The following is a 27,983-nucleotide window of genomic DNA, read 5'->3' on the forward strand; positions in this document are numbered from 1 at the left end:
AGGTATGGTGCTGACAAACCTAGAAATCTATTTGGGGAGAACCGGGATTCGAACCGACAATCATAGGTTTCTGGCGCGTCCGAGGAACGCAACTGGACAGCGAACTGTGGCGCCTTGGAGGGCTGGTTCCCCGTGCTCCCAATAATCATAAGACATAATATCTACTAAAATCATTGCCCATTGTAAGAGTCCGACATAAGCATGATTATGTTTATGAATCAATATCAAATAAGTAAATGCAATATTCAAGCTATTTCTTGACAGACAATAAATGATAAATAATCGAGTCTAGACGAAACAAGCAAGACTGCGTGATCGACAGTCTCCTTGGTGTCACGCATTGTAACCATCTGATCCACACTGGACAGTGATGAGTACAAGCCAGTCATGTATATCTGATCCACACTGGACAGTGATGAGTACAAGCCAGTCATGTATATCTGATCCACACTGGACAGTGATGAGTACAAGCCAGTCATCTATATCTGATCCACACTGGACAGTGATGAGTACAAGCCAGTCATCTATATCTGTTGCACACGTGCCCAGATGACGATCAGATCTATCTTGATTAGACGTTCTTTAACACAACACAAGTGACAATACTCTCTGACCACAGATCAAGCAATGAAATAATGATAATAAAGTGTTTACCACCTGCGAATCAGTTACTGTTAATGTTTATGTTTATGTGTATATTACTTATATTATGTGCATTGGTAAATGTAAGGTGGACTCATTCTTACATTGCTGCAATTCTTGCAAGTCTAACACAGCTGATTATTAAGACATTACAAAATCAGACAGTTCCTCCTTTTAAGACATTCCTACCTGACAGGAGTGCAGACACTCCACCCAACAGGACAGACAAGACAGCTGAAGGCCCCGCCTCTGCACGTGCAATATATGCTGACAGCACGTACACCCCGAGGCCCGCACTGCTGCCAGTGCCTGGAACATAAAAATATAACATTTGAGGAAAATACTCTCTAGATATTTAAAACCAAATACTGAATAAAAAGTTTCTCATATTCTGCTCATTCCCTTTCTTCGTGCGTTTATATTAATGGAATATACACTTTATGATCTTGCATATTGTTAATTTACAATATTATGTTAAACGGAACAGCATGTACAGAAATAACTATATCTGGATAAGTTTTTCAATAAAGTATTTATATTACAGTTTGTTCTAAACAATGTGAATGTCAGCTTTCTATTCATGTAGCTTCTAACCTTCCAACTCATGTTGCGTCTCGATAATGATGTTTCTAATTTCGTAACCACGTACACTGGACGTAAATACAAGCTACTCATATAAGGAAGCGAAAGAGTTGGGTTGACGCCGATCTTCGCAATATTCAGTCATTATCACAGGACACGATGTATTAATGTGGGAAACAGAACCTGGACATTCAGCATGGCGAGCAACATCTTTAAAACTAGGCCACTCCTAATCAGCTAAACATAAATTGTTCACAAATCTGTTAACTCAAGAGAAAGAAGCACATCTGGTTTTAATAATACATATCAATTGGTAGAGTACGTTGTTCTATTCGTACTAAACATTCACTCGGCCGTCACGTCCTACGTCATAATGATGTTAATACATTGCTTATTCATCAACATACGCACATCGTAAACACATGAAACACGCTACAGCTGTTAGATGAATACTAGATAATCATGGAAACAGGTCAAACCTTCACATCAAACAGGCTAGGGCCAACTAACAATACATGTCATTACTATGCAAATCCATCCCCCATCTGCGCTAACTAATGAGAAATACATTACAGAGCTATATCACGTATTGTGAAATTGATATCTACCACCCGCAAACGCATTACAAACATATTAGTTACTTCTAATTCTGTTCCCAAATGACGACCTGTCTTTTTGAAATACCGATTGCCTTTCCAACTTGTATAAGCGTTTTCCCACACCACTAATCAATCTGCAGCCTGTTGTGATGACATTACAGTTTAACGTGCAATCTGGCATTGACGACATTGTTTGCAGTTGTGTAACACGGCTTTTCTCTCCTGTTAGGTGTCATGCCGGTTGCTTTACATTATGTATTAGTTCAATAAAAAACTAATCTGATGAGAATGGTGATGCCATGATGGCCAAATAAAGCCTTCAAGTAATATTCATGGGGTGATTGTAACTTTGACGTCAAGAAACTTCAGCATAAAGAACGCATAAAAGATTGATTTTCCACAGGGGATCCTAAAAGGATTACTGTATCTAGTGATACAGAAAACCATGGACAAGAATTTCTAGAACGGTAAGAGGTCAGTCAGAGGTAACTAATTCATATTTCTAAATTACGTCCTTTGTATTGGTAATGCGTGAAACTGTTGCGATGTTAAAATAAACATGCACAGAGCACAAGTGTTTGGAATTCTCAAACGAAGTAACTTTTTTTATAATGATTTCATGTAAGATTATCATACATATGTTTTATGGGTTTTTTTTGGAAGAAGTACAACAGGTTTGACCAATTTAAATAACCGACACATAACGAACCAAAGTGCTTATCTTAACAGGTATTGCATCAATAGTCAACCTTGACGTTACTGTATTCAGACATGCACACATTAAACATGCTCTATCATTGTGTATTACCGTCGTTGTGGGGAGTTTTGTCAATTTATAGAGCTGTTATAAGGTAACAATTCTCCCGTCACCCTTGTAGACAGCTGTCTATAAATTACCCTCTCTAAGAGCAATGATTTCACGCGTAGTTGACTCGATTGATTCGGGAATTGGTTTCAGCAATATACGTCAAAAGAACGGCATCAATCTTACTTCACGTAGTTAAGTGGTGTGACGTCATTATTTGAGTCAGTGAGCTGGGGTGCCGCGCTCCAAGTACACCTTCTAATTACTGAATGGTTTATTTGCATATTACATTTAACGTTAGTGAGTGAGTTGACATCGCCGAGTTAACGCCAATTGAAATAGGCGTCCTGATTGACGTTTGAAAGTGCCCTGATCAAGCCCGTTGAATAGTAACGACACTACATTAACATGTGATGGAGGGAAAGAATTCGTATCGATTCACAGAGAAAGGATAAACAGGGACATGCATTGCACTATTTAGCTGCAGTTAAGAGGCCCACCGACCATTTTATATCCTTGGGGGTGGCTGTAAAGGGCTGTCCTGGGATTTTGTATGGAGAATAAATATGTTTCAGCTACGGATGCAAAACCATATGTTTTTTTAAATTTAAAACTATGTGCCTTTTTTTCTTTTCTTTTCAACAGATTGAAGCATGACTTTATTTTTCAAGAATTTGCTGGGACATTATAAACTGGGCGGCAAAAGAAAGTATAGGTCGAGTTCCATGATCGATAAAAAAATAACAAGAAGAGGTTTTGTTGTGAATTATAATATTATCTAGGGAGGGGTAACACATGATTGATCAACCACATTGTATGAAATTGTGCAATCACAGGTAATGTAAGCTCAAGGTAAACAATGGTGGAGTAAGAAATTACATTTTCAAAAGTTGTCTGAAATTTCACCAAAAAATTGTCAGACACACTACAAGTTCATTGTCGACACAGTTGCCTTCAACAGCGTGTATGACCTCCAGCTGCCCCAATGCATGCTGTGATACGCCGCCTCATCGATGACGTCAGTCTTCTGATGACATGGACTGGAATCCGTTGCCACTCGTCTCCCGGGACCTGCTGCAATTCTTGTCTGTTGACGGGAGGCTGACGGCGTGCTCTAATCTGTCTGTCAAGATGGTCCCACAGATGTTCAATAGGATTGAGTGGGCAGACCAGGGCAAAACGTCAACGTTCTGCTGGTTTAGAAAGTTCCGAGTCAGTCTTGCAGTATGGGGCCTGGCATTGTCGTGTTGAAACAATGTCCCCTGCTGTATGTTTTGTAAGAACGGAAGCACGACTTGCTGCAACACTTGGTCTTTGTACTGTACAGCATTCAGGTTTCCCTGTATAATCACCAAATCAGTCTTCTGATCTCCACAAATACCGCCATGACACCTCCCCCGCCCGATGGACCTCTCGAATACACGCCGGAGCCAAACGTTCCTCTCTGCGTCGATAAACTCGTTCTCTGCCGTCATTTCGAAACAAGTTAAACCGACTTTCATCAGTAAACAGCACTCGACGCCAATATCTCACTTGCCAGCGTCGAACCTGCCTCACCCATCGCAGTCTCAGGCGTCGATGTTGAGCAGTCAATACCATTCCTCGGAAAGGACGATTCGCTCGGATTCCAGCAGCACGAAGTCGTCGTAGTACTGTACGTTAACTAATGGGATGTCCCAACGCTGTTGCTGCCGTCGCTGTTACGAATCTGTTTGAGCCGTATCTGAACGTCTTCAAGTGGTGTTGTCACTCGGGGTCGTCCGGTTCTAGGCTTGTCCTGTGTCCTCCCTGTCTGCCTGTACCGTTGAATCAGCCTGGCTACTGTCAATGGTGTACAACCAAACCTTCTCGCAATTTGGACCTGTGTTGCCCCCATTTAGGCCATACCGATGGCTCTCTCTCTCTCTGCTCCTGTGACAGTCGTGGCATTTCTTTTGTGTGCTTTCATCACGTGTGGTTATACCTTGCAGACGAACGCATTTATACAGTTTACATGCGCGTGCAGTTTATGCCATAGGCGGGAAACCTGTTTCACCATTTTGTTGTCACCGCACGAGCGCCGCCAAAAGTGTCGCGTTTGGGTGAGGTTTTTTTTGGTACCTGTTCCCGGGCAGTCATATTCCCAATACCCACTTTCCACTAGTTATCTCTGTTTTAAGGAAAATTACAAATTGGCCGCTAAGTTAATTTTTTTCGATAAAATCCTAGCATCTTACACCAGCTGACACTTGCGATGCGTCATGTGGAGCCAAAGTAACATGATAATTCGCAGTCACTTCAAACACGTGATCCAAGCATGTATTGATGCATGTGCAGTGGTGTGTGAAGGTTGGAATTGATCTGCTGTGTAGGTGTGTGAGGTTCACGACAAGTGTGACTGGGGGCAGTTTTGTGACACATTATCATACGGAGTCCTAACGCTCTCAAATGACATCAAACAGTTTCGGTTTATCATGACTGACATAAAATGCAGTGCACTCAGTTATTTACACGTATGTTTAGTATGGTCGTTAAATTTTATCACATATATATACAGTCAACGGACATATTAGTAAATACAATAAAATGATATGCTACATGCAGCGAGAAGGGAGAGCGGGCAAGGCTAACGTGATCAGGAATAACATCATTTGCTACATTTTGCGAGGGAGAGAGCGGGCAAGACTAACGGGATCAGGAATAAGTTAATATGCTTCATACGGTGAGGAGAGAGAGCGGGGAAGACTAACGGGATCAGGAATAACGTAATATGCTACATTTGGCGAGGAGGGAGAGCAGGCAAGACAAACGGGAGCGGGAATAACTCAATATGCTACATTTGGCGAGGAGGGAGAGCAGTCAAGACAAACGGGAGCGGGAATAACGTAATATGCTACATTTGGCGAAGAGGGAGAGCAGGCAAGATTAACGGGATCAGGAATAACATAATATGCTACATTTGGCGAGGAGGGAGAGCAGGCAAGACTGGATCAGGAATAACTCAATATGCTACATTTGGCGAGGAGGGAGAGCAGGCAAGACTAACGGGATCAGGAATAACTCAATATGCTTCATACGGCGAGGAGAGAGAGCGGGCAAGACTAACAGGATCAGGAATAACTCAATATGCTACATTTGGCGAGGAGGGAGAGCAGGCAAGACAAACGGGAGCGGGAATAACGTAATATGCTACATTTGGCGAGGAGGGAGAGCAGGCAAGACTAACGGGTTCGGGAATAACGTAATATGCTACATACGGTGAGGAGGGAGAGCAGGCAAGGCTAACGGGTTCGGGAATAACTCAATATGCTACATACGGTGAGGAGGGAGAGCAGGCAAGGCTAACGGGATCAGGAATAAGTTAATATGCTTCATACGGTGAGGAGAGAGAGCGGGGAAGACTAACGGGATCAGGAATAACGTAATATGCTACATTTGGCGAGGAGGGAGAGCATGCAAGATTTACGGGATCGGGAATAACTCAATATGCTACATACGGTGAGGAGGGAGAGCGGGCAAGGCTAACGGGATCAGGAATAAGTTAATATGCTACATACTGTGAGGATGGAGAGCGGGCAAGACTAACGGGATCAGGAATAACTCAATATGCCATATACGGTGAAGAGGGAGAGCGGGCAAGACTAACGGGATCGGGAATAACTCAATATGCCACATACGGTGAGGAGGGAGAGCGGACAAGACTGACGGAATCAGGAATAACGTAATATGCTACATACGGTGAGGAGGGAGAGCAGGCAAGGCTAACGGGATCAGGAATAACGTAATATGCTACATACGGTGAAGAGGGAGAGCGGACAAGACTGACGGAATTAGGAATAACGTAATATGCTACATACGGTGAGGAGGGAGAGCGGACAAAGTTTACGACATCCAGAATAACATAACATGCTACATTCGGTGAGAAGGGAGAACGGACCTAACGGAATAACGGTGGTTTACGGTATATTTCTTCAAGCGTTGTATATGTTACATTTATGTCTCAGGTATTATGTACACACTAAACATTACAGGCGATATGTATCATTATCTTACGTTACGATAGGCAACTGTTGGGTCAGTTGTACAAACATGTGCACAAGTGACATAAATCCTCCAATGTACTCTTGGCCACGTGGCATTTTATTCTCTATACACTGCCTGTCCGTATATATCTTACGTAGAGTATATTGAGAAAGCATACATATTAGAGACTTTGCAAGGTTACAAATGTCTTGTTTTGCCGGTAATTATTACATATGCCTGCTACGAAACGGGACGGATGTGGTCCGGATATTGACTCTGTCGAGAAGGAGCACATGAAAAAAAGCATAATTATTGTCCTGACAAAACAGTAGAAAATAGCAAGTAGTCTTTGAACATCTTAACTCTATGCGTTATAGAATGCAATAATGAGATGCTTGTTATAGTTTCAGTGTCAGCAATTTGCGATATTCGATGTTGAAATAATTAAAAATCAAATAATGCTTAAAATAAAACTTATTTGTATTCCAGTTTGTACTATGAACGAAGAACCGTTATGTCACGAACATATTCAAAATAATAGTAGAGCGGGTACCCTAAGCAAACCTCAGTGAGATTCAGAACTGATTTTGTCATTGATAGAGGTTCAAATGTTTTTCCAGACATACACGTTGTGCGTGCCGACGGAAGCCTCTGAACAGACATCCAGGTGCCACAGGCAACGATCTATCTATTATTGGTGCGTTAAAATCGTTAAAATAATTTAACTATTTTTTCCGCCTTGAATAGGAAGCTAGGCACGAATGTGGAATAAAGGCTGTTTTCCGTGCAAGTCAGGCTTTCTATCCTTATGAACAAATAATACTTCTGATTCATCGGTCAATACTGACGCATGCACAAATGTGTCATGTTTTCTTTCACGTTCGAGTGTTTTGGGTTCCAGAGTTTTATTTATAGATGCCTTAGTCTGAGAAAATAAGTCACAAAGAGCACGTGCTTGTAGTTAAAGGTTCCTAAAATGGCGAAATCCGGATCGAAACAACTTAGAGCAAATAGTTCTTGAATGAATGAGCACTCGACATTGAGTCTGTGCGTTCATGGTGCACACAGAATCTCTCAAAGTAGAAGCCTAAGCTACACAACTGACAGAGGGAAGCTCTTACACCGTTTAGTCCAACACTGAGTCTCGGGTTCTCTTTCCATTGCTAAAAGGATAATGTGTGGGTAATGGATTTGTGGAACTCTTGCATGTTGTCTACCTGCTTCTGCGTCTCATTCCACTAATGCAGTATGCATAAACGCGGTTGATGCTATGACCCAAGTAACAACAACACTACTACTACTACTACTACTACTACTACTACTACTACTACTACTACTACTACTACTTCTACTACTACTACTACTACTACTGCTACTAATGTATGAAATGTAGATGATGTAATGAATGTACTGGGACTGTCTAACACATTTTTAGTGGTTGCCCAGCTTTGGCACAAACACAGTATCTTAAGCGACACGATGGACGGGCTCAATCATTTTATTACTGTCTTCGCAATGTTTGTGGTCCATCCATAGTACGACCCAGATTATGTAGAGGGGGTCATGGAAAATGATAATTACAAAATTCTTTGGAATAGGCAAGTAAACAGCCCCAGACGTGTCCATGCCGACAAACCTGATCTTGTCCTTTTTGATAAATCCAATGAAATAATTTATATTGTTGAATTTTCTGTCCCTTTTTACACTAATTCGATTGACAAAATTGTAGAGAAACATGGAACATAATTATGCAGACCTCGCTTTCGAAATGTCACGCTTGCATCCCAAGTACCAATTTTTCCCACTCCCCGTTGTCCTCGGTGCCTTAGGTTTGGTACCCCTCCCAATCTGTTGACATTGGGAGAGTACACGGATTTGGAATACAGCCCTTCTGACGACCTGGGTAATGCACTGGGAGTCTTCACATTCTCCGAAAGGTTCTAGGTGGCTTTGACTAGGCAGCGCTTCCTGCTGGGAGAAGTCCCATTCGCTGTCTGGGCTGCGTGCGTGTGTGTATGTATGTGCGTGTGCATCTGCGTTTGCGTGTGGTTAAGTGTGTATGTGGGCGTGTTTGTGTGTGTAATGTGTGTACATGCGTGTGTGCGTGTGTGTGGATATGGTAAACAATTTCCTGACATTAGGAAAATAGGAAACTCACAATGGAATAACCTGTCCATGACTAACGTCGATTTGAAAATCGATTATTCATGTAGGCACAATCGAAAATTTACTCACCAATTCCAATCAAATCTACGACGTTCAGACATCGCTTGTACTTTGTGTCATGTAAACTCCTTGTATCCCATAACTTCCGCCTCGACACAGCGTCCAGGAGGCCCCTACATGTGCGCATACTCAGGCCTACAAAACACCAAAAAGGGTTACTAGAAAATGTAGTTAATTAACAAACACATTAATTGCGAAAATGCACTAGCGCCTGACAAAAACACATCACATCGAAGTATAAATGACTAATATACGACAATGATAATCTAAATGTTGGATGCCTCCCTACAAGATTGTCGACTGGGCGAATCAGTGACCTTGAACAACATTTTGTTGTGTTAGCTTGTAATAGGAGGAGAACCTTAAGTGATCATGATTCGGAGGTGTATACCACTTTGAAAGTCAAGAGGACGGGTATAGTGCTGACAAATCAAGGTTCATTGTATGGTAGGATTTCACGGAGTTGAGCTTGCACACCCTGCACATCGATTCGCGGCGTCCTTTAGCCTCTGTGCACATCACTGCTTCCAAAATATCGACCAAAGTCGACCTAGGCTATTGATTTGTAAGAATGATATCAGCTACACTTCTTTTACATTTATCATGATATCAAAACTTCAGACGCGATGTATGTATAAGGCCTCAGTGGTATGCCCCATATACAACGAATGACAAGGTATACGTAGGTACAAGTAGGAAGTAGATTTAACCTCGGGCAAGCCAACAGACCACAAGACGAAGTCAGTAGTTGACGACAAAATATCCGTGGTACTGTGAATCGTATAACTGCTCTTATTAATCTGCAAACGCAACCATATGCGTCTTCATCTATATCTGAAGGCGTGTTTTTATTGATAATGACACAGGTGCGCTATCCTGCAGTGTTAGCTTTAGATTACAATTACCAATCTTCCTTCCCTTGCAGGTACTGGGAGGTCTCCAGGGAGGTTTGGAAGGTATTGTCTGCATGTTTCATTATCATGACGCTGTCTTCACGTAATCAATAGGCATGATGCATTCGTGCATGATTCCTATTGTCAACCCATAGTCATCAATATTTATGTTTTGTCATATTGTCAAGCATGCAGCATGACAGTAATACACCCACACTCATGTACACAATATTCGTGATTAGGATATTTGCGCACTGAACAGTTTCAAGATGCTCATATATAAATCATAGCTATAGTCCGAGCTTACATCGTGTGGCCTGGTGTCTTTAACAAAAAGAAATAGCACACATTGAAAGTATTTCATTTAAAGTGGAAACCAATAAATACGGACAGAAAGTAACAATGAAATTGTCCGGATTAGTAAATGTCCGTATTGTCGAACCATGAACATTGTGTTATGTTCATTTAATATTATGTATCCATTCTCCGCTTTCCCAGCCCCAAAGCGAGTTTCACTATGTATGACTAAACTATTTGCTCAAACATGGATACTGATGTGTCAATTTGCGTCGTGCCGAATGATGTGAGGGATGACTGTCAGCAAACAAGTGACAAGTGATCACTTTTATTCAGCCTAAAATACAAAGGGCCAATCAAACGAAAACCAGAGATGTCTCCAAACGTCTGGAGATGAATCTTGGATGATAATCATCTCCATCATTTTATGTTCAGCGTTAACTGTGTCTTGAGACTTGAATGCTGCTGTGTCTCTAAGCAATACATGAGTTCACACAGACACGTTTATTTAAGACAAACTACTTAGTGTTCAATATTAATATCAAAATGTCAAAATAAAATATTTGTTATATGTGTATGAACGTACAACCTACCCATAAGCTTACATTATTTAAGTTGGTTACATGCAGGCGTCAATATTGAGAGCGGGAAAGGTTTTTAGAACAGAAAAGTGATTATAATTGCCTATTAGTCAATGTGACTAGGTGGACTGTCTCGGAAAGGTGTTCTGTCGTCTTCTGTAACACAGGTGCAGGATGGCTGAGCATGGTGTTTTGTAACAGTGTAATGAAGGTTTGTGACAAATCATGATCAATGACCAGCAATTTGCCGCGTTTCATTGCTCATTTGAGGTTATTTCGTAACACAGCCATAACCACTGCGATAGTAGAAGCAACATCATTACCGCTTCTCTAATGGATCCCTAGGTGTTGGACAGGCTGTGAATGAGTTTTATGGAGCTATTTGTGTGCTGGGAATAATTTAAATGATGGGTATTGCAGCGTTATTGGTAACTGTTTTCGTAATAACACTTTTGAGAAACCGGAACTTTTGAGATATAACACGAACTCGCTTTCTTTTAAGATGAGCATCACAAAGGGACGTTTAATTTCATGACTGTATAATGTTTGAAATACATATGAGCTAGATGATTTACGTAATTTGCATATATTCAATTGTCAGGAACTTTCGTGTTTTCGCTTAAGGGATAATTATGTTCCTGTTTTATAGATGAACGACTTGTTACGGCCACATTACGCATCAGAACAAGTGTATTAGGATTCTTATTTACGAACAAAGAAGGAATGTATTAATCTCGTCGTTTCATCAACACAGCTATAATGTATTAAATGTAAAGACTTGAAAAGCAACACAGACGCCCGGTAATCGAGTTGACAAATGCGAAGTATGTTACACCTTCATGTATAATATTTAGTTTTTGTCCATGACATCCAATGATAGATTAATGTAAATACATGACACTTTGTTAATGATAATAACTTCTTTATTCTTTGTTAAAAGGTTATAGTGCTACGGTTTGCCCATTCATCAGGTGAATGAAAAGGTAGCAAGTAGCCCTGAAACGTCGTTACGCGAATAATGAACCTGTTATCCATAAATAAGTGTCGTGTATAATTTGTATTTATTCACGTTCCAACTTCAAAATGCCCATCAAAGACGACATATTAATTGTCTAACTTTAAGCAGACATTTTATTGGATTCTCAACGGTAAACATTTTTACCATATACCCTAGGTACACAGTGATATTTAATAATTACGTCAATTTACTGTTACATGTAATCTGGTAACTGTAACCAGTACTAACACAGATGGTAACTTTATCCGTAGTATTTAATATCACTGCCATATTGCAGATCCGGTGATGCAATTTTTTTACTGTTCCCAATTTCATCTTGTGTATAATTAAACTTTCTGTTTTCGTTTAAATCTATCATTTAATACATACTAGTACTTTGCCAATATGTATATTTCACATATGTAGATAGATGATACGTAATATACAAGTTGTATTCGTAAATATTATACGACCTGAGAAGATCAGAATTGGTCTTCAGCAACCCATACTTGTCGTAAGATACGACTAACGGGAGCAAGTGGTCAGACTCGCTGACTTGGTTGACGCATGACATCGTATGACAATTGCTTTGATAGATGCTCATGATGTCAATCACTCTATTGTCTGGACTCGATTATTTGGAATTTTGCTTAGTGCGGCGTTAAACACCAAACGCACAAAGAAACAAACTAAATATATCATGCAAAAACAAACCAAATACGTTTGTGTAATTATGTAGCGCTACGGTCGTCCATCTTGGTGTACACGCCATGTACGTTACCGGAATATTCACAAACCCGCTCACACTTCACTGCCGATGTACTACCCCCACGCGCCTTGAGTGACAGCAATAAAAGGAAGTCAAGTATGGAAAATAAGTCTTTACTCCAATATCCTGACATGTACATTCCGTGGAAATGTTATTCTAAGTGTAGCACATAAACATGAAAATTAATAAGTGGGATGAAAACTCGATAGCTAGTGCTTGCATATCTTTACATGATCAGAGGTAAACGTGATTGTGATCCAAATAGTTAACACATCTAATGTCCGCAGTCTTCTGATGGAAATGTTTCAGTCGACACACACAAAAAATCCTTCGATATTAAGCTTCGGCTGGTATAATCACATTGGTACAGCCACTATGCACATTACACACATACATACACTTGTCTATCGTATGTGACGTTTGTGCACATAAACAACCTGAACAGGATTCGGGATGGAACAGGTCTTCAACAACCCATGCTTGCCGTAAAAGGTGACTATGCTTGTCGTAAGAGGCGACTAACGGGATCGGGTGGCCAGGCTCTGTGACTTGATATGCATGGTTTAATGCTCATGATATCAATTACTGGACTGTCTGGTCCAAGCTGGATTGTTTACAGACAATAGCCATATAGCTGGAATACTGCTAAGTGCGGCGTTAAACAACAAACGTAAACAGAACGCGGAATGTGATCACTGATTTTCAGTTGTACATTCATATAGTTTCACAGCTTTTTGTCTCTTCACGCCAAACGTGTTTCGGCCGATAATCATGACTGGTTATTATCTTGCATTGACTTTATATATTAGACATTCTCTATCAAACTGGATCAGATCAATAAGTGAGTTCTGTAAATAGATGCAAAATCTGACGCGATGCACGTTAAGCTGCAGCACCTAACAGCGTAACTTAAGACAGGTTCGACCCCTGGCATGAGGGCCAGACAGTCTGATTTGTATCAATGGATGAAATCTGATACCGACTGAGGACTGTCAGAGGAGATGATTATCTCCTCTGTGATACCTTATAGCACCTACGTGTCATATCAAATATTTATTGCCACTAATAAACTGTAGAAGGAATAATCAATTAATTCTGTTGTCCCCAGGGTAGGACGATTCTCTTGTAATTACTTCCTCTTGACTACAAGCCTGTTTGAGGTAGTGCGTGCAGGGAGTTGGATTATCACAGTCAACATAGTTTATGTCGATGAGGACCACAGACACAAAATGATTTCCTATGCAGTACAGCTAGATCAATTTCCTAAAGACTGTTTGTTGTGGAAGCAGTTGCTGTGTTTCGTTTCCGACAATCACATGCATCGTTTCAGACCAATGAATGCTAAATTATACCCCAACAATATTTCGAGTATATTCATACACATATAACATAATTACAGAAATAGTAAAAATATTGAATGCAAATTATATCAGAATAACCTCTTAACAAACATAAGACAGGGCTGTACATGGGTCAATGAAAAAATTCGTGAAAAAGAAATGACGTTTATCTTATGGAAGAAATATCATTAAAATTTGAGCGATAAAAAATATGAGCGTATCTTTTTAAGTAAAAAAAATGTTTAATTTAGGAGGGGCCCCTTTACATTGATGGAGGTGCACATGGTAATTATGTTCCAATGATTAATACAAAATTCCGGCATCTGAATATGAATTATTCAATTGGTACGTTATTTTTATCATAAGGTCATCAAAGTACTTTCGACAATGGTCGTTGGAATAATGTACAATTGTTCGAACTTCCCAAAACATCCGGACCTTTGTTGGCATCACATCAGCTATTGAAGATGTCACGTGATGTGTCTAATCTTACAATGGCGCACATTCTTACACGCAAGCCGTGGCGGAACATCAAGAACATTGTTCCTCACAGACATTACCGATACGGCGGAAATAGTTCATCGAGTACAGTCAGCACACGACATCACGACTGCCCGTGCGGACATTTGGCACAGGTGTAAATAGTGTTATATTTTCCAGCAAATAGTACTTACTTGGGGATATGATAGGCTAAGTGCTAAAGAAGTGCTCGTAGAAAATTTAACTTTATCTGTAAATAACGCCCGTTGAAAACATAACACTGCATACCATAAAATCAACCAATTTTAAACTTCACTTGCAAACTGATTATTATTCTAAATAGGGCTTTCACATACTTATGATGCATATACAAATTCACTTACGCTTCAATTTCATTTTGATTGAGATTTCTATGTGTATTGCCAACTTCATCAGGAAGCACTACAGGAACTGCCTTCATAGATTCTAAGACCCGATTTCGATGTAATTATTCCTCTTTAGCATTTGTTCTGATATTTGCCATTCCTTTCAATACAGAAGACGTTAAATGAACAAAGGTAATCAATCACCATGACTCATAACTTCAGAGGTTTGCTCTGCAAGTAATCAGTTTTGTGACGCCATTGCTTGTTCAGAGCATTCATCTAACGGCTTTTTAGCGAAGATATCAAACATGTCACATAGCAAAGAACAGAATACCTCAGTAGCATAAAATTTAAAATGCGATTTCCCACACACTACACAACAAGGAGAATTATTGATTGTGAATGTAATGAACGGTCTGTCAAATAAGACAATGCTGAGCTATAATATTCAAGAAGAATACAATCATAAGATAAATATGTGATCAGCGGTACCTGCGAGAAAAGAGTTAATGGGAGATTCATGAATATTCTTAAAAGCACTCAACCTCAAGAAGTCGAGTTTGCTAACATGTTAAAAGGTTTCCAAACTTAGAGCCTTTTCATCTCGTAAGTGCTTTCATGGCTTGAAATAAAACCCCGTAGACAGAGGGTTTTTCTCCCCTGTGTTCTGTTTCAGTGGTGACCGACCGTGTCGTGTTCTCAGTCAAACCGGTCAACCATACAAAAACCCTTGTTGTTAAAAGAAACATTGCGATATTCATGGACTGTTGTTTTTAGGTGTTCACTCGAAGCATTGTGTTTCCATTCCCTTTGGGCAATTAAAATTCAAATGAGTGCATCCGTTCAAACTTGGTATCGTCGTTTATGTCCTTACCTTCTGTTGAAAGCAATTGATTGACTATATACGTAATTAACAACTATTCGACCCGCATGGTTCCTTGTATAATTCAATTAAAGCAACAAAAACTTTTCCATTATCATAATAATTCTCTGCTAAAAGCAGAGTTCATTGTACGATCCAGACTATATCGTAAGCATCTGTTTATGAATCACTATCAAATAATGAAGATACCAGATGTTCGCAAAAAAGGTGAGCGTATCCTGCTCCACCGGTGGCATCGTCACAAACACGTGGGCATTCAAGTCAGTTGTTCACTTGTAAAACCACGGGAACGCATGGAATAGGCAATTGCATCGGGCATCTTTTTTGTCACTGTTGCGTAGAATTTGGAAATGTCATTCACACGACTATCATAAAAGCATTTGAAATCTTTACTGAGGCCTTGTATGCTGCAACCCTGAACAAACAACTGAGAAATAGTCGTGTCAGGAACATCAGATACAACAAACGATAATTCTACGGGAGTGCAAACAATTTCTTGTTTCTTCTCCCTAACCATCTGCAGTAAAGGAGAGACCACATTCGTCACAGAACCTCTGTATGGAAGATTTATTCAAAATGGTGTTGCCGTTTACCATCTGAAGATGAATACTGGTACGATATGTAAATCGGAAAGTGAATCATGTTTCATTAGTAATTTGACGTCCACTTATAAGATTACCTTTGTTAAAAGGACAGAAAGGAAACAACATATCTAAGGAGAGTCCTTCAAACACATTATCTGGAACCGTGATAAGATCACTCGCCATTAACTTCGTCTCCATCGTATAAAACATTCGAATTACTGCTTTAGGTAAGCCATTGTAAATCGACATACATGAACATGAGTTGCCATTAAAAGCATTGCTGATGACTATTACTTCAAGAACGAACAAATCATCTGGTCTTGCTGCACTCTGATACGTTAATGGCCAGTGGCTATTCCACAAACAAGCAGAAGGTGCTTCTAGCCTGGTCATGTTACCAATAACCCACTGATCTTGTCCTCACATCAGGCCTTGTACCAACTTCCGTCGAGGTCATTCATTCAGCTTGGCTTTCATGTACCTCAACGGTATGATGGAATAGAGACCGTAACGCAAGGAAAGGTTCGAAAATGCCCCATGTTTTTTACAGATTATTTTTTAAAAATGTTTTGCAATTTTATGAATGAATGAAAAATATTTAATGTATTACCCGCCTCGAAGGATATACATTTCTTCTGGGATATCTGCATTTCTTTACAAGAGTTCGACCTCGCATGTTACTTATTCAGCTGAACAACGACATGGTTCTTGAGAACCTTACCGTGACAGGTTGAATGTTGCATGTTCCGTAACAATAAATCAAGTACAGCCTTGCGACCTGCATAATGTTGGACACCGTGGCATGTTCCACCCATCATAGTTTTCTCGTATTGTACAATTCCATACAGTCGTGAAATTGGTAATGGTAAGGATGACGTCATGGTATGGTTTGAACCAGCTCTTATTTCGTTGAATGAAATTCTTTATATTCAAATCAATATAAATCACCATAGGTCGTACTGAGTGAGTAAGTTAGTTTCGTACACAACTATTAGCCTATTTCAGCCAATTGAAGCCTGTAGACACCAACAATAGGCTTTACATTAAAACCAAGCGTCATCCACGGGCTATTTTTACCCAATATTAGAAGAAAAAATAGTACACTTAAATGGCGTAATAGAAGTAGACGTAGTCGATGGTAAACGTGCCCCTCTACGATTCACTCTCTCTTACATGTTTTGATGTGTAAAGTCAAGCCGACTGCATTTTGAATGAACGTGAATGTCATTGTACGATTGCCTAATGTTTCAAAACACACATTGTCGAGTGTCACTGCAGAATAGGACGTCGTTGTTTCTGGTGATCGTACATATAAATGCAAACAGAAATATTAGATATACGGATATTGCGGAGGTAAATGATTTATAACGAGACGGCGATGAGAGCAGAACATTACTCAACGGATAAGGATAACCATCATGCGGAAGCGATGCGCAAAGGACACGCATAAAATTGCGCGTGCCTAAGCCAGCGATTGCAGGTACATCGATAACAAGACATACATGTGGAATTGATTCCAGCAGTCGGTCTATGGACATAGCGATCCTGCACATGGCTGGGCCCACGTTCATCCCAGATACGTTTTCGGTATTATTTTGCTTATCAAGGTTTTCTATTTTCTAAAAACACTCAGCAATTGCTGCACCGTGATGTGTTCCAAATTGCACGAATCACACCCATTTAATTGATTTGACAAATCATGAAAGAAGGTTTTTTATTTGCATGCGCATGGCTACTGATTGTAAGCCTACAGTATACCAGACGCGCGCAGCTGCATCCGGGGTTGCACGCAGGCTTCACCAGGCAAACAGATGTCTACTTCTAAACCGAGTTAAAGTTGGCACATCCCGTCAATAACGGTGCAGCTGGATGTCACGGTGCACATTAATGAAAAGGAATGTTCAAACACCGGAAGACAGACAACTGGCTATTCTGATTGAAACTTACGCCCTTACTTTGATTGCCCACAGAGCATCAATCGCACGTGTAAAAAGAACAAAAGGGTTGTCTCCCTTGATTATTACTGTCTTCGGGGAGAATAAGATCGAGGCCAGTAACGATCGATATGACTGGAAGAAAGTCCATTCCAAACCTTTTCTGCAAGGCTAAATGAAATCACTTTTAACATTGAAAGAACTGAGTCACACTCGTAAAATCTAGCCAGGTTTTATTAGTACTATCAGTAGTTTATGTATCCACGTTTTATTCAAATGTGTGTATATCGGTAAAACTTGGCTTGGGTGACAGATGCTCTTTAGAGACATGATCTGTTGTCAACAACAGATACAATACATAGTGAATCTTTAGTTGTGAACGATACCACTGCGCAGTCAATTCACATTACCCAGCCCAGAGCACGAGGGTAAACACTGAAATTCGAAGGTGCGGTTACATATGGTGAAGACGCCTTCGTGTACTAGTGGTAGAGTGTCCGCCCGGAGAGCGAAATGTCCGGGTTTTCAATCCCCGGCCACGTCATACCACAATGCGTAAAAAGATGGTAATTGTTGTTACACTGCCTGACGCTCGGCATTAAGGGGCTAAAACAAGGACTGGTCGGCTCGGAGTCAGTACTTTGAGTCTGAGTGGGGTGTTCTTGTTAAACTATGGCTTGGTAGCTCAATGGGCTAGCACTATAAAATCGGCGTTAGTCCGGACTAGTACAAGCAGCCGCACACACACGTACATGCAGGTCGCTATCTCAGTGCAATAATCACGAACGGGACGTTAAACCCCATTTCACCCCAGAATTATTCATGTGCTTATGGGTTTCTACATAAGTGGTAAACGTCACAGACTTCAGGGGTCTTAAACGTTGTACCTGACTGAAGAGACCTGCGTCTCTCAAAAGCTCGTGGGCTCGCTCTGTCCTACTATCGCTCTGATAATGATCTGAAGGATGTACTAGTCGTGAGTTCGCTCTGTCCTATACTCGCTCCGTCATGATCCAATCACCACTCGTATTGGGTTTGATCTGTCCTAGGATCAGTCTGATAATGATCCAAGGGCCTAAAGGTTGTGGCTTCGCTCTGTCCTAGACTCGTTCTGTTAATTGTCCAAGGGTCCACGGGTCATGCGTTCGCACTGTCCTAGATTCGTTCTGTTAATGGTTCAAGGGTCCACGGGTCGTGAGTTCGCTCTGTCCTATACACGCTCCGCCATGATCATTTATGCTGGCAGCATTCTATGTTCAGAATCCAGCGAAGGAACTCATAATATTGTGTACTCATTCCAATATATTATCATGATGTCAACATGAAATCAACTTTTCCATCTTTCCGATACAGAAATTTAAAATGTAGCCATGACAGCTATGGACTTTATATTAGAAAGGTCATGGTAAAAGTATAGCAACATTGGTAAATATTACAATATTTCAATATGCGATGACTATTTGAGCTTCCATACGCCATTACTAACCTTTAAGAAAAGCGATCAGTGATCTGTGTAGGTGTTCACTTTTGCTGTGTTGGTATAAAATCAGAAATCTTTTAAAAGTCTTGGACAGCAACTTTCGTCTGAGACAAAATTCCTGGCCTGATCAATTTAGGTTTGACGCAGGTTCCAGAGCCATGTAATCACATCCAGTTAGTGTTATTTCATCGATGGCCAGTGGTATTGACATTTGCCCCTTGAAATAACACTCTCTTTATGGGCCCAGTAACGATTATGGTGGTTACTTTTGGCCTTCAACATGCTTTTGTAACCTTGAAACAAATTTGGAGGAAGATTTACTCGGATTCCTGGCGATCGTTATTTAAAACGGATAGAAAAACATACACTTCAGCCTAAATATCTTCAGACTCAATTTTCCTGAAGTCTTTAAGAGAATGTTACGTCCCCACATAGGGTTTATATAAAAGGTTATGCAAGAAATCGGACCGCATCTGAAACGACGTACGTATAATTACTTGACCGTAAACTATATAGCAGTCATTACAAAATAGTAGTTTGCCTCATACCTAGTGATCAAATATATTCTCACACATATTTGTGAACGTAAAACTTCCAAGGTGTCATTTCTAATTTATTTATGATCAGGGGATAAATCCTATGAATATTATGATCTGCAACCTCATGCAGTGTATTTTCTGTTGGATCAATCTAATATATGTGTAAATTGACCTTGTTCTAATGTGCATCATACGTAAAAAAATATCATTATAGCTTCGAACAATTATCATCAAATTCATTGTCGTCAAGTTTCACCAAGGAGTTTCACAATTAACAGATCCGTGGCCGTTGATTTCCAAAATAGTTTGTGTCACGTTGATCTTTGCAAATGTCTCTGGCATTACACTAAGCTTTGTCTGTGAGTGAATTAGTTGGGTGTAATGTTGCTTTGAATGTTATTACAGTTATGTCTCGGTGTGTCAGCACAATGTGGGAGAAACCCACGGGTACTGTATGGTGCTTATAAACCTAGAAACATTATCTGGGCGAACCGGGATTTGAACCCCTAAGAAAGTTTTTGGCGTGCCAAGGGGACGTAATTCTGCACAGCGAATTGGAACGTCTTAGACAACTGTGCCACTGGTACCCTTCTTTGTCTGATATCGGGTAAGCATGAAGTGGAACATGACATGAGCAAAATGTTTGGGCTCTTCACTATTTTCTGAAGAGTAGAACACTGGCATGGTATTAAGTGTTCGCGATGTTGTTTGACTTGGAGTCATCCCACAGATGACACCCTTACCTTGTCAGCTTGCTAGTGGGGTAATGCTTTTAAGGAACTGTTATTGCCACTACACTAGCGTCTAACGTAGGGCCGAGCACGTTTGAGCAAAATATGACTCAGTACAATAATATGCGGCCCAGGACGTGCCCTCTGTTGACGTCGGAGTATGCAACATGGAATGGAGTCTACCCTCAGCTTGCTGGCGGGGTTTAATTTCTTTGGTCATGTGGATAAGACGCCCGACCTTTCAGAAGGTCCGTTGTTTGAATCCGAGCTCGGGACTCGAAAAGTGTATGGCAGCTACACACGCGCATCTCACTATGCCGGGACATGTTTTATTATAATGGGAGTGATATCAACTTTGTTGTGGCATTTGTACTATGATTTAACTGCGATTGATAGGGCACTAGGGCGTCCTTACGGGCAATTTGGCTCTTTAACGGCATTGTATTTAGCATGTCATTTGGTTGACAGTGTCAGTGAGAGCTGTATGGACTTGGCTGGTATGGCCTTACCCGTTGAGGCCTTGTGTCGTATGGTCATGTTTGGTATGGTCTTTTGTGTTATGGTCATGTGTGGTATGGCCTTGTGTGGTATGGTCATGTGTGGTATGGCCTCGAAGGGTACTTTTTATGATAAGCTATTGCATCCAAATGTTGCAGTGCGTAACGCTACGCTTGAACGGTATTGTTCTGTTCCTTCCATTATTGAGGGTCTTTGTATATAGCAACCCCTATTACTTGCATTTCACGTTTTTTACTCTGCAGTAGTAACAACGAGGTCAGAAAGATGTTAATATGCAATGCTTGACGTCAGATTACGCTCTCACATGTATACCTATTTACGTATGTCCCATACATATCAAGAACTGGTTGACACAATAAATCCCATGAGACTGTTGAACACTGTAATGAAATAGAATAATGTGCCTGTAACAAATGAGTGTCTACACTGAAAAATGGATAACGGTCGAATATGTAATGGATTCTTCTGAAACATCGATGGTTTCAGAAGGCGTCAGTGGGGTGTTTCAAAGGTTATACCGTGTTCTTTAGATACGTGTCTTGAAAGATCTGATCTATTTAATGATAGTCGAGCTTTGTTAGATACGACACAATGCAACGAGACTGAATTAGAGCGAGTGAGTGAGTGTGTAAGTATGGTTTTAAACCGCTTTTAGCAATATTCCAGCAATATCACATAACTATTGTGTAAAATATACGAGCCGTTTCGGTATGTTTTTAATTTTACCTTCCATGTCTCTGAACTTAGACACACAGCCTCCTTGTGAGGATTCCGGGTCAGAGTGGGGCTTCAGTGCCTCATGCTGGTCATAAGAGCCGACGTAAATGGGGATCGTGTGGCCTGGCTTTGTGGCCTCCTGCTATCAACCGTTGGTGCGCCTGGCCCAGACTCGTGCAATTATAGGCCGTGTGGCTACAACTTGAATCGTGGTGACGGAGACTACAAACAGGTATACACACAACGGTATACAAATGTATACGTCAGCGATTTTCTCTCAACTGAAAACATACCGGGCACCAGTGGATGAATAAAGATCCCCGCACTCGTGTTATGGGCGCACGCAATCAGCAAGCTCACCATTTATAACTAACCAATCCTCATTTTAGCATACACTCACCATGGTACTGCGTACCTTCGGAATCCTGAAGCTAATAAACTTACAGTGTACAGTGTACGATGTAGGCGACTGAGAACGTTTCAGAAAGAGAACGTAGGGCTTCGACTGTCGGAAGGATACGTTAGGCTGTGAGCTGTGAGACAGGACTGATTTCCGTTTCAAGCACTGCTGATATCGCCGTCGATACATCAAATTGGATTTAGGTACAAGTCAATAAACAGTCCGAGCCACAGCTACAGCCATGCTTCCAGCCTGTCGACGAACCCTTCAAACACTGCTGCTTTAGATTGCAATGCAGTTGCGCAACTGAAATCTTACAGAAGCATCCATACAACACATATCCAAATAAAGCTACCTTGCACCATGTTAAGGTAATATTTGTATTTAAGGAATGTGGCATCGTATCTATATTTAGCGTCTGCCTATTGGTTTAAGTGCTATCTATCAATACCAAACATCCAGCAAGCTGCGTATTAATCATTCCATATGTCGATGTTAAAAACATAATCATACATAATAGTCATGGGCTTGGCAGTTGTGTAACGTATGATGTTGTTACAACCGACAATCCCTTCAGAACGTCATCATACACTGATCCTAAACAGCGGCGTAATTCCTTTAATATGAGTAATAGAAGAAGAACTATAGATCAGGTTCTGTAATGCGTTGTTTGTCGATATTGTCCGGCGGAAAACTTAAGAGTCGGCAATTTCAGAGTAAAAAGCGATCAATTGTGAACGAGTTCAACCCAGATATGGAATCTGCGATGCTGTGTGTATAGATCGCCTCCTGGAACTTCGCAAAGCTTAGAATTATGTAGGGCACACCTATCAGCTGATCAACATGGCGTAATTTCCTTCTTCAAGGTTCAAGGAAAATCCTTTATAAAATCCTTTATTATAGACGCAACATAAAAGACCCTATTCAGTACTGTTGTCGATATTCACGTTAAATTGAGGATGAAGGAGATAGTAGTTCCGTCATTCACCCCGACACAAGTAGGTTTCGAATTCAGATCGGACCGAAAATATGTGGTGTCCTCGGTATCTTCTTTAATCGAATGTTTAAACACGGTTAAAGAAAAGCACAGTTGAACATTTCAATGTGTTTTCATGGCTCTCCTTACCAAATAGGTCCTTTTTATAAATGTTGTTTCATTGAGTTGAGTGTTTATTGAACCCTAAATGAAAATCAATTGTTTAATGATGGTGTTTGTTGGAACGAAGTCGCCTTGAAGTAGAAACACAGGATATAACAAAATGGTGGTGTTAAAGGACGAACATTGGTATCAGTTAATGTTGATGTTATATGAGAGAATAAATAATATATGTATTTAGTAATCTTAATTGAACTATTGTACTCATGTACCAATTCAGACAGGCACTTTGTTAAACTGATCAAAATATGCTTCTCCTAAGATGTGTGGAAGCATATGCATGGGATCATATTAGCATTAATTTAGATCGATGCATGCACGTAAAACCACTTCAAAAGAATTTGTAATAAATGTGGATTTGCTGTAGAACAGCTTCACGGCGGGAAATTAGACACTATCTTGTAAATAAGACATTTGAATAGAATTAATGGCGAATGCATTCGCTAATTTCCTAATGATATATAATTTGTCCATTAGTGAGTATAGAATCCACTACATGTCAATTAATTTCATCAAGTTGAAAAGAAGTGAAAAGCTCATTTTCTAACACAGTCCATGCATGATAGCCTCGATGCATTGGAGAGTTGTTTAACAGCTCATAGGCATGCGTGATGACAGTAGAACAATATATCAACTACCGTGTTAATGAGACATTATTGATAAATTCTATAATTATTCCAGAAGTTTTGCAATCACTTTGGCAATTGTTTCATCAACAGTTCTTGTGATCAATCGATGACCTGTTATGAAACTCGCGCAAAGATTAGATTGTGGGTAACTAAATAAACATTTCAAGCATATGTCAACACTCGTGTGGTCCAAACACGCTCGTTTTGCGAGATTACTTTCTTCACCTGTACTTCGAGAGAACACTTGTTTTAGTTTGCAGCTCTCTTTCTACTTGTTTATATTAAATATTGATATGATCTGCATCATGAAGAAAAGTGGAGGTAAGTTCCTGGTACCCGTGTTCCAGCCATTATACCGAGGATAAGGGTTTGATAGACAGGATACCATATCATATATCACAAGAAGGGCAAGAAATTACATACAGGAATCATGTAGTCGTGGTCATATTTTACAACAAGGTATAACGACATTACGTGATTAATAAAACATCCAGTTCTATTTCTATCATGTTCATTTAATACCGATTCTACAGCTATGTGAGGTCACTATGATGACCCAGTTTATAGTCTATGTTCCACCATGGAACCCAGCATCGTTAGATCCATTGTAGACACTGCTGAAGGCGATGGATGAAGTTCACCCAGGTCTGGTGATGTGAACACAGACTGAGGTTTTTATACAATGCCATCGACAACATTTGAACTTTAATCAAATACCTTCAGCATATCTATCACACGGACCGGTCACGGGGTTTGAGTGCCGTGATGATAGGCAATGGATACCAATTCAATGATGCAGAAACATCTTGATCAAGGCGTATTTACTATTGATTTTAGATTATGAAGTAAAGCAGAGCCACAGCTTAAGCTACGTTCATATAGGTAGAACACAGTTGATCGGTGTGTGCCATTACCATACAACATTGATGTAGGTCACGTTATTCTCATGGGGAAGACTGTCAGCTTAACAAAGGTAACGTTTTTTTTATGGAGAAACATGAAAACATTATCATTATTTATTATTATTGTTAGTCGTAGTATAATGGCCTCTATTATCAATCTTTGCATCACAAACGATAATTATGTTATTTGATACAAACATACATATATGCAGTTACATATTCGTTGTTTCATATACATTACAATATTAGATGATATCAAGTCGTTTTCACACACATAATTCAAGCACATTATGGGATATTGGTTTCTGGAGAATTATAAACTTAACTACCTCTTAATGCATTTTTTTGTATAATGACGCCCACTTACTTGGAGGATTGGAATCCTTGTAATGTAAGTGTAAACACGGAGTAAATCCCTCTCTATCTCCATTGCACCCGACTTCCCGCCACTGCAGGGTAACTCACAAGTGACGTGCCACTTGCAGCGCTCGGGCATTTATAGGTATGCCTCAATCTGACATGACGAAGTGAGTGGCAGCGAAAGAAGGGTACTGTGAACACAACGCCAAGCAGACCGTCCAATGATCGCTAGCTTGTCGGAGATCGATACTCGCACGAGGGATGAGGTCTTGGGCAATACTATAGTTCAGTTAAGGATGGTAGCGGGACAGGGTGGTGTACTGTTGCAGCTAGGAGGGATAGAGTGTTGAAAGTTGGTCACGGAATGGTGGAAGATGGTTCAGATACATGATTGAGTTCTTCTTGGTTCCACGAGGTAATCTAGGGAAGGAGGTACTCGTCGTTATGGTATTTCGGTACAAGGGGATGATGTAGAGTTCCGGGGGGCGAGCGCTGTCTGTTCGCGGTTTCATCAAACACCAGGCACTGGAGAAGAAGACATTATTTGAAGCATCTGTAGACTTATCTGACAAGTCACAACGCTCTGTCACAGTGACGAACTAACAAATTATGTTGTCATATTTCCATGTTGGATCGAAAAAGAATTGCCCGATGACTTTCCGCAAATTTTACTACTACTACTACTACTACTACTACTACTACTACTACTACTACTACTACTACTACTACTGCTACTACTACTACTTTCGTTTATGCGAGTCTGTTGAGCAGAGCAACAACGCTGCAGAGTCCTTCGCTTGGATGAAGTCGGCTGGCCTGAAAAGTGCTGTCATTTCCCACCCGAAACCGTCAATGTTTGATTTTGCATCAAAATGTAAATATGAAATTTTGTTTAAGCAATGAGTTTAATGAGATTGTCCAAAGCATTGTCAGTGGATGCCCCTCTTTGGCACAAACATAGTATCTTAAGCGACACAATGGAGTGGCTCTATCATTATATCGCGTCTTCGCAATGCTTGTGGTTTTGACACAGAGGTCCATCCATAGTACTACCAAGAATAAGTAGAGGGCGCGATGAAAAATGATAAATACAAAACCTGATCTTGTCGTCTTTGATAAATACAATGAAATTATTTGTATCATTGAAGATTCGGTCCCTTTTGACACTAGTGAGATTGACTAGATTCACTTTCGAAATGTCATGCTTGCATCCCAAGTACCAAGTTGTCCGTCTCCCCATCGTTCTCGGTGACTTAGGTTTGGTACCTCCAAAACTGTTGACTGACATTGGGAGAGTACCCGGGTTTTCTGCCAAGAATACAGCCCTTTTGACACTCTGTGTAATGCAGAAGGCTGCAGTGTCGGGGAGTCTTCACATGCTTCGAAAGGTTCTCTGTGAGTTCGACTAGGGAGCACGTCCTGGGAGAAGTCCCATTCGCTGTCTGGGCTGCGTGTAGAGGGAGCAAGGGCACTGAGCAGGTGATGAACCTAACCAGCCTGACTGTGCCAGAATCACCCAAACCCCATTTGCTGCATTTTTGTTATTTCAATCTGAAACTACAACTACTACCACTACTACTACTACTACTACTACTACTACTACTACTACTACCACGACTACTACTACTACTACCACTACTACTACTATTGATAATAAGTGTGTACTTACATTGCAAAATGCATCCTCAAAACACGAACGTTATTAAACACCAACAACAATATAATTATATAGGCATGTATGTGGTCGAAAGTCGAAGTTATCTGCATAACTAAATGGAAAGTTTGGGATCAATGATTGTTGCCTCATTAATATTTATTTTTTATATTGTAAGGAAGTAATAGACAATAATTCCTGATTATTGATAATTCATTTAACACTCACCATCCTTCATTATAAGTTTGAATGATTATGTTCACTTGTACTTTGATATTCTAAATGAGACAGATTGTCAGTCAAAAATGATTATATTTAAAGTATCTCTTTTTCTCGATAAAACGGAACTTTTTGTTAACCCGAGAAAATCATTTCCACGTGTGTATTGTTCTGTACTAGTATCAACCACTCTTAATTTTATTACATTCACAAGACATAGAGATTTCCTATGTTCCTATGTGTGTTTTTTTCATCTATTAACCCACATCTTAAGGAAGTAATGTTTCATCCACCGTTGATTGATATTACGGTGCCCTAAACTTATTCCCCTACTCGGTAGGGTAGCAGAGAGGGCCAACATAATGCATTCATCATTTTGTCATATCACTCTGGATATACTACTAGACGCATATGTAACAACGTTTTTCTTGGCCACGTTCATTGTGTGAGATCTGTTATGGTGTTGATGGAGTAGAACTGGGAAGATATGATGAATTACTTTGGTATTGTGTACTTTACAGGGGCCATTACGAACTGACAAGATGCTGTGATAGACACTGGCAACTATTCCTAGTGTCTGTAGCAACACACGGTCGATTGTCGTTCTTGGATCTGGCCCTAGTCTTAGTTATCGCACGTCACAGGTTTGCGTGATTGTGCAACCGAGTTGGTTTCAGCGTTATCGCATTAGACGTTGA

At 40.3% G+C, this 27,983-nt stretch overlaps 1 protein-coding gene across 2 annotated transcripts in view; it reads right to left on the reverse strand.

Annotated features, from left to right (window-relative positions):
• LOC139470770 (high affinity cationic amino acid transporter 1-like) overlaps nucleotides 1-25,565 on the reverse strand; it is a 47,079-nt gene extending 21,514 nt beyond the window's left edge. The window contains exons 1-3 of one of the 2 annotated variants that reach the window (XM_071253057.1): nucleotides 25,420-25,565; nucleotides 8,866-8,991; nucleotides 832-951 (exon numbers count right to left, since the gene is read on the reverse strand). In XM_071253057.1, coding sequence (XP_071109158.1) covers nucleotides 832-951; nucleotides 8,866-8,983 — 238 coding nt within the window. In that variant the 5' untranslated portion in view covers nucleotides 8,984-8,991; nucleotides 25,420-25,565. The remainder of the gene's footprint in view (nucleotides 1-831; nucleotides 952-8,865; nucleotides 8,992-25,419) is intronic. The other variant, XM_071253058.1, reaches the window with a different exon arrangement.
• Between the last annotated feature and the right edge of the window lie 2,418 nt (nucleotides 25,566-27,983).

Source organism: Haliotis cracherodii, unplaced genomic scaffold (genome assembly GCF_022045235.1).
Source record: "Haliotis cracherodii isolate W230 unplaced genomic scaffold, xgHalCrac1.p SCAF_21, whole genome shotgun sequence".
Taxonomy (NCBI): domain Eukaryota; kingdom Metazoa; phylum Mollusca; class Gastropoda; order Lepetellida; family Haliotidae; genus Haliotis; species Haliotis cracherodii.